The 8,300-nt window shown below is 54.5% G+C and overlaps 1 protein-coding gene across 4 annotated transcripts in view; it reads right to left on the reverse strand.

Moving 5' to 3' along the window:
• MFSD2A (major facilitator superfamily domain containing 2A) overlaps positions 1-6,440 on the reverse strand; it is a 14,709-nt gene extending 8,269 nt beyond the window's left edge. The window contains exons 1-3 of one of the 4 annotated variants that reach the window (XM_011977663.1): positions 6,169-6,440; positions 4,358-4,381; positions 2,756-2,880 (exon numbers count right to left, since the gene is read on the reverse strand). In XM_011977663.1, the coding sequence (XP_011833053.1) occupies positions 2,756-2,880; positions 4,358-4,381; positions 6,169-6,261 (242 nt within the window). In that variant the 5' untranslated portion in view covers positions 6,262-6,440. Of the gene's footprint in view, positions 1-2,755; positions 2,920-4,357; positions 4,493-6,168 lie in introns of all 4 variants that reach the window. The other 3 variants (XM_011977661.1, XM_011977662.1, XM_011977664.1) reach the window with 3 other exon arrangements.
• Positions 6,441-8,300: the final 1,860 nt, after the last annotated feature.

Genomic DNA, 8,300 nt, shown 5'->3' on the forward strand with positions numbered 1-8,300 from the left:
TCTGTAATCCCAGCACTTTGGGAGGCCGAGGCAGGCAGATCACGAGGTCAGGAGATCAAGACCATCCTGGCTAACACGGTGAAACCCCGTCTCTATTAAAAGTAAAAAAATTAGCCAGACATGGTGGTGGGTACCTGTAGTCCCAGCTACTCGGGAGGCTGAGGCAGGAGAATGGTGTGAACCCGCGAGGCGGAGCTTGCAGTGAGCTGAGATCGCACCACTGCACTCTAGCCTGGGCGACAGAGCAAGACTCCAACTCGAAAAAAGAAAGGGAAAAGAAAAGTCTTCCTGGTTTCAAGAAGAGGATTTAAATGTAGACTCAGAACAGGGGCTGCCCTGAGGCCCAGAAGGAGAGAGGGCTACATGGCTCACAAACCCTGACAGACCTAGTTTCTTCCTATACTGAAAGGAAAGGGGGTTCCAGGTCTCCAGGCGTGGCCTGAGGAGGGGTCAGGTGGTATGAATGGGGAGGTCTGGCCAGGCATCGTGGCTCCTGCCTTTAATCCCAGCACTTAGGGAGGCAGAGACAGGAGAATAGCTTGAGCCCAGGAGTTTGAGACTAGCCTGAGCAACATAGCCAGACCCCATTCTCCACAAAAAGGAAAAAAAGTCTGCACACCAGCCTTCAGCCCACAAGCCATCCCACGTGCACGCATACACAGGCACCACCAGACACAGAAGCACACGCACAAAGGTAGCTGCTAGATCGGAAACCGGCCTGAAGGGCCCCCAGCAACTTCCCTAAGCTGGCTGCCACACCTGCCCAGCAAGAGTTGCTCAGTTCCTACACGCCACAGGGAGGGCCTGCCCACCTCCACCTCTCCTGAATCTGTCTCCTCAGGGAACAAGAGCTCGTCATCAGCCTTTGTCAAACACTCCATCCTCTGCTTATAGGCAGCTGAGCAGCTGCTGCTGAGGAACCCAGTGTGACTGGGAGTAACCCGGCCTTCAGCCACCATGCCTGGGAGTAACCGCCTCCCATTGGCTGGGCCTCATGAGGCGATGTGGCAGTAGAGCCTCGCCTTCTACTGGCTGCCAGGGAGGCGGGCACAGGGCCAAGTCTCCTGGGCTGGCGCCGGGGGAGCCCTGAGCAGCCCGCACAGGTAAGGCAGGCTGTCCTGCCCCCGGCCCTGAAGACTGGATCAAAGGCTCCAACCTGGGCCTTAGCCAGGGACTGGCAGGATTGGGGTGGGTGGGGGGCCTCGTGGGAAAGGAAGCTGTAGTGGGGGAAGGGGTTGCGGGAAGAGCTTTGAAGGCCGGAGGCCAGGTATGGGCGCCCCTGGGGCAGGAAGGCGCCCACTTAAGCCTGGATGGGCTGGAGATGAAAGGGGTATGCCCCCCCACGCCCTGAAGCAGGATGTCCTGGAGGGAACCAGAGTCCCCGCCTGACAGCCTATCCTGTACGGCTCCCCTGCCGTCTGATCCATGGCACCACCTCCCCCTACTTTGCCCCACAGCCTGAAACTGAGTAGCACAGGCTTTGTACCAAGGGAAAAGGTAATTTACGTCATCCAAGGTGCCAAAGGTTATGGGTTTGCTACCCCATTCCAGGTATTACCCCATCCCCTGCTCTGCCAGGAGCCACCCTGAAGGAGGCCAAATTATATATCACTGTGCTGTTGGACGGTGCCACAGGGAGGCAGAGATGCAGCAGGCTGGGCCTGGAGTCTAACTCCCAGCCCAGGATTCCGCAGTTCGCCTGGTGTGGCCTGTACTAGGGACCACATGCCAGCTCTCCTGTTGAGCATCCCTGATGTGGTCATCATAGCGCTTAGTGTCCCAAGCACTGCTTGGTATTTTAATATCAACTTATTTAAGTCTCAAAATTACATCAACCTTATGAAGTAGAATTAAGCCAGGCACTGTTCTAAGAATGTCAATAATAATAATAATAATGATTCAGCACAACTCTGTGAAATAGACATAATTAATATCCCCATTTTATAGATGAAGAAACTTGGTACTCAGAGATGTGAAGTGGCTCAGCTCTAAGTAGGGAAATTGGGATTTAAAGCCAGGCAGGGGCCGGGCATAGTGGCTCATACCTGTAATCCTAACACTTTGGGAGGCTGAGGTGGGAGGACACCTTGAGCCCAGGAATGCAAGCCCAGCCTAGGCAACATAGTGGGACGCTGTCTTTACAAATAATAATTTTAAAAGATTAACCAGGTGTAGTGGCACATGCCTGTAGTCCCAGCTACTCGAGAGGCTGAGGTGGGAGGATCACTTGAGCCCAGGAGCTCTAGGCTACAGTGAGTTATGATCACACCACTGTACTCCAGCCTGGGTGACAGAGGGAGATCCTGTCTCAAGAAAAACAGAAAGAGAGAAAGAGAGAAAGAGAGAGAGAGAGAGAAAGACAGAAAGAAAGAGAGAAAATAAAATAAGCCCAGGCAGGCTGGCTCCAGAGTACAACTGCTTAACCACTCTGAAGTACTACCTCGGCCACTGTGGGAAGTGATAGAGTGGGAGAATTCAGAATTCCAGCTTCACCAAGGGGAATGAGTGGACCCTGGGAAGGAATGAGGCCTGAGCTGCCCAGCCTAGCACTTTGGCTGGCCTGGAAATGGACTGGCTGAGCATGCCAGTGTCCATGCTCAGGGTAGCTGATGCCTCGGATGGGGTTTCGACACCCTTGGACTTTTAACTCCTTCTCCTCACCCCCCAGCCTGTGACAAGACAGAGAGAAGGAACAAGGAGAGGATATGCTGGAAGTCCTGCCTTGTGCCACCTCAGAGGAACATCTTCTACTCACCAAGGCATAAGGCGACCCAGGCAGGTCCAGGAGGATTTGCTGATGCAGAAGCCCACCAGGGGGTCTGTGATGGCATCCCAGGCTCGGCCCACAAACAGGATGATGGAGGCAGAAAAAGGGCCCACCTGGAATGGGGAGAAGCAAAAGACAACTTCCTCGTCCTTCTACTCACCTCAACTCTCACTGGTAGGCGGAAGCGGAGGCTCCTTCCCTATCTCAGCCAGGATCTTGTGACCCTGAGCTGCTCCTACGTGGACCTTACACATCTTCATTTGCCTTGTTAATAACGACAATAGCATTTCTCCAGTAACAGTAGCACTGGGTGCCTCTATAGAAGCTTTCTCACATCTGTCCCCTTGATTGCTTCCCTCCACTGCCCTTGAAAACATTCCCATCAACTTAAATGAATCCACAAACATTTCCTTCCCTCCCTCTCAGCCCTGAGCCCCTGACCGCCTGGTATCAGAATGAGCATTCGCGGGGTGAACACAGTGTGCTTCAGTGTCCCCATCTGTATAATGGGAGTTATGAGCTCTACCTTACAGATTCAAGCTGTATCTTGGATGTGGAAAAAGAAGCCTATAGATGCTTTTTAAAAAGGGACTTGTCACTACCCACTCAAGCTATCCCCCTCCCTTTCCCCAAACCCCCCAGGCCCTAAATACAGACTCTCCAGACTCCTCCTCATCCATCAAAACCCTGCTATTGCTATTTCTCCGGGGAGTGGGTATTCTTCCCCATACCATAGTCTCCCCAGCCTGACCCCCCAACCCCAGCTCTAACACCCACTACAACAGGTTTACACTTTGACTGCAGGTTCCTCATATTTATACCCTACTCAAGGCCCAGCCCATGGGAGTTACTCAAAAATTAGCTGCTGAAATTTTTTGTTCTTTCTGGAGCTCAGTGTTCCCCGTCTGTAAATGGATACAACTAAGACTCGATGCTTGCCAAGTTAGATGCTACATAGAAGACAGTCGGTGCAGGAGCCCCGGTAGCCATGGCTATTCTGCCTCCCACTCTCCCATCCAGACAGAGTGAATTCTCAGGATGCCAGGCTTCTGGCCAAGGCTTCTCAATGCACAGAATAGCCCTGTTTCACCCTAAGTACCCCTCCCAGTCAAAGACCCTGTGTACTGGGGCATTCTAAATTAGCCTAGCATCTAAGCGCCCCTCTGCTCCTCAGGTAACAGTGGGATGCATCTCGTCCACAAGCCTGGCAACAGCCACCAACCCCTGAGCCAAGCCAGCTGACTACCTCCCAGCCAGGGACACAGTGTGCCAGTCTCTTCTAAGAACAGCATCCCCAGCAGGGCCCATTCTCCCTCATTCTACCGCCTACCCCTTCAGGCTCTGTTGCTCTTGCCAGGCAAGGAGGAGTTGCCAGACCTTTCCAGCAAAGACTCCTGGGGTGGAGAGACTCCCCTCGTGGATACCTTCCAGGGTCTTCTCATTTCTTGCCCACTGACTCTGAGAGGCAGCAAAGTAGGGATTTGAGGTCCCATTTCACAGATGGGGAAAACTGAACGAACTGACCCAGGGGTGCATAGTCTTTCCCACCTCAGGATGCTGAAGGAGCCCTCGAAGGCTTAGACCACTCACCTGAGCCACATCCAATAGGTAGATCTGAAGGAAGAAACCCAGGGCACAGCCTGTCACCTGGTAGGGGGCTCCCCCAAGTGCATAGCAAAGCTTGCTGCAAACAGACAACTGTTGTTTCTTCTTTTTCGGTTCTTTCTGGGAAGAGGAGAAAAAGATGAAAGGCCCAGGTCCTGGCCTCCAGCCAAGAAGGTTCCACAGGAAGGACCGTCCCTCTGACCAACTCTACCAGAACAAACAACTCTACTTTGACCTGTTCCTACCCAGGAGATCCCACCTTTTTTTTTTTTTTGAGACGCAGTCTTGCTCTGTCGCCCAGGCTGGAGTGCAGTGGCACGATCTCGACTCACTGCAAGCTCCACCTCCCGGGTTCACGCCATTCTCCTGCCTCAGCCTCCGGAGTAACTAGAACTACAGGTGCCTGCTACCACGCCTGGCTAATTTTTTGTATTTTTTGTAGAGACGGGGTTTCACCGTGTTAGCCAGGATGGTCTCGATCTCCGAGATCCCACTTTCTGCAAGAGAAAGGTGTTCTCCATTCTTAGGAACCTGGAAAAGGGGAATCCATACTTGTGTGAAAGTTGCCCCTAAGCCACCTCCCTCCTGGAGATTCTAAGGAAACTTATCAGCCCACCATCCCTAAAGAACTCCTCCCAAGGCCTCGGCCACTGCTCCTTTCCAAGTTGCAGGGGCAGCATGCTCCAGCAGCGGACCTGTCCCCACCTGGCACCAGCTGCCACAACCTGAAAATCCGCTTGCTGCCAAGAGCTGCCTGAGCCCAGCCCAGGCTCCCGCCCTGCCTCAGAGACAAGATCCACCTGCCTACTCCTGGTGAGCGCTCTAGAGAGCTGTGGGGGCCCGGCCCAGCTAGCTGCAGGCACAGCTGTTCCACCTATTCCAGAGCATCCCTGACCACTATAGGCAACCAGAGCTTCAGGCAAACCCAGGAACCGTCCTGCCCTCCAACTTCCCGACCCATCGCCCTCCATCCCCCAGCTCCTAGAGGACCTTGGAGACGGAGGAAAGGCCTCCAGGCCTGAGCCCTCTCCGGGTGGGGCACTAGGGAGGTTGGGTTGCCCAGGGAAAGTAGATATTACTCATACATAGTAACAGCATAATTGCTCACCCAGTTCCTTCCAAGGATCAGTTAATAAAATTAAAAGGAAAAGGCAGTCACCTCCCACAAAGGTATCTATTGCCTGAGATCCCTTCCTAGGGGGCCGCCTCATTTTATTTGGTCCTTCAATAAGTCCCCAGGGCTGGGGATGGGGTGGATGGTCTCGATGCGAAAAGCACCGTTCCCGCGCGAACATCTACATTCAGACAAATGCCTGAGGGACGCGGCTCCTTTAAGAGCAGAGCCCTTGTTCTTATGAATGAACTTGAGCGGCCCTAACCGCAGAGTAGAGGCGCAAGCGTACGTGGGTGAGGTGGAAGGTAGGGGATGACAGAGATGGGGAACTAAACGGAGTTTCCCAGATATCTGGAGTCATTTCTGGCGTATGGGGTGGCAAGCCCCAGCCGCTCAGCACGGAAGAATGGAAACCGGCTAGGCAGAGCCAGAATCACATGGGGCTGCCGGCAGAGCCTCTCCGCAGAGCGCGGAGTGCGGGTGAGCAAAGGGGGGCGACGGCGCCCACAGCTTTTCTCCGTCACCCCCTGCCCCTGGCACCCCCAGGTCCTCTCTGGCCCGTAGGCTTCCTGTCCCGGCTATCCCAAGGGTCCCCTAACCAGACTGACCCCTCGACGCTCCCGATCCCCCATTTCCGCCTACTCGCTCCCCTCGCCCTCCACGCGGGGTGCCGGGCCCTCACCTTCACCTGGGCCGGGCGTTCAGTGGCTTGGAGGATGCTGGTGGGCAGCAGCCCTGCCGCGGAGCCGCTCTCGGCGCCTTCTCCTTTGGCCATGACCCGCGGGCCACGCCGCCTGGCCGGGTCGACGGGATGCTCCTCTGACCCGCAGGCCGCCTCTCCTCCCAAGCTCGCGTCGTAGCAGCCTTAGCCACGGTCGCCGCGCGCTAGCCAACCCGGCTGGCAGGCGAGGCACGCACTCTGCTGCACACCCCCTCCGCGCCTCTTATAGTTCTGCCCAGCCCTCTCGGGTGCGGCCAATCCCCGAGCCCCGCTGCCCCGCCTCCAGCCAATCCCGTCGCCCGCCTCTCCCCCCGCGCCCCCCCCGCCTCGGCCGGCGGCTCTGTGCCACCGAGCCACGTTCTCCAAGCCCCGGAACCGGCATCTGCCTGTGCTGGCTCCTAGCAATCGAGAAGCAGGCCGCGAGACCTCCCAGACACGCGTGAGGAAACCGAGGCCCCAGGCTGGAAGTGATCTGCCCGAGGTCCCCGATCTGCCCGAGGTCCCCGAGGTCCCCAAAGTCCGACTCTCCCCGAGTCAGGCCTACCACACATGACTTCTGACCCCCAGGCCTAGGAAAGCTAGGGGCTCTGAAGCCCACTTTAAAACCTGGAGTCAGGGAGTGTCTCCTTCTCCTTCAAGTCTAGAGGATGTACACTAACACTTTCCCTCCCAATGCCTCTCTCTCATCCCCGAAGACACATCATTCCCCCGTCCTGCCCTTGGCATCCGGGCAATAGGGAGAAAGATGAAGCAATCCAGAGGCTGCCCCCCTGCCGGCAGGGAGCTCCCAAGTCGTGGAGAGAAGCCCGGGCTACGCCCACTAGTACACTATGACAACAGTGGCCTTTTATGGATAGCTTCCTCCATGCTTAATATGATCTCTTTCGGCCCTCAAAAACCACCAAGTGAGGGTGGTACTATTATTATCCCCATTTTACAGCACAGGAAAGGGAAACATGGAGAAGTGAAACAACTGTTATGTGGCAGAGCCAGGCCTGAAAGGTTTTGTCCGATTCCAAAGCAGTTGCTCTCAACAGAGCTGCTCTATCCCTCTTAGCATAAATTACAGAAGGCTGAATGGGGTGTATGTGTCTCCCCAACAAGAAGCCCTACAAGGCTCCAGAGGCACTGAGGGTTGAAACAGGAAAGTTTTGAAAAAGACAATGCGCAGAAATGTGGTCCTCAAAAGAAGGTGGGAGGGCATTAGTTTGGAACAGAAGGCAGGCACAGATGCCAGAAAAGAACAATCTTTAATTCCAGCTCTGAGTCCCTTATGTCAACGTCACCCCAGTCTTTCCAGTTCTCTGGTTAGTGAAGGGGCTGCTGGAACTCTCAAAGGCCACCCACTTGGTTCCTGTGCTCCTTAATGTCAGCCTCTTTTTTCTTTTCTTTAAATCTCTGATTGCAGGGAGCAGAGATAAGGTATATCTGCCCCAGGATGGTTACACCGTGCTACCTCACACGCCAGCAGATCCCATCTGGGCACACAGCTCTTGGCCATTGCTGAGCAGAAGAGAGCCAAGTAAGGCAGTGAATACTGTGGAAAGGGAATGGCTGGCCCCATGACTCCAAGCTGTGTGACACTGTTCTGTCTCTTTTCCCCTCTCCAAGCTTGGTTAGCTAAGGTGTACTCTACGATCTCTTCCAGCCCTCAAATCTTCTCTCCCACAGAATCACATCATATCACAAGTAATCTGTATCCCCCCAGTAGACAATGAGCTCCTCAGGTAGGAACCACATCTTTTTCACTTCTGCATCCCCACTAACTAGCTTAGGGCCTGAATTATTGTGTTCACTGAATGAATGTTCAGTCTTCCCCTGCTAAGGTACAAGCACACAGAAGCCCATCAGGAAAAGCCCTAAGTGTCTCCATTTACTAGCTGTGCAGCTGACCCTGAACAACTCAGTTAACCTCCCTGTGTAAAATGGCGATATTAATAGTAGCTACTGGCCAGGAGCCCTGGCTCACGCCTGTAATCCCAGCACTTTGGGAGGCTGAGGTGGGCGGATCACGAAATCAGGAGTTCGAAACCAGCCTGGCCAATATGGTGAAACCCTGTCTCAACTAAAAATACAAAAATTAGCCGGGTATG

This window comes from Mandrillus leucophaeus, unplaced genomic scaffold, assembly GCF_000951045.1.
Source record: "Mandrillus leucophaeus isolate KB7577 unplaced genomic scaffold, Mleu.le_1.0 Scaffold182, whole genome shotgun sequence".
Classification (NCBI taxonomy): domain Eukaryota; kingdom Metazoa; phylum Chordata; class Mammalia; order Primates; family Cercopithecidae; genus Mandrillus; species Mandrillus leucophaeus.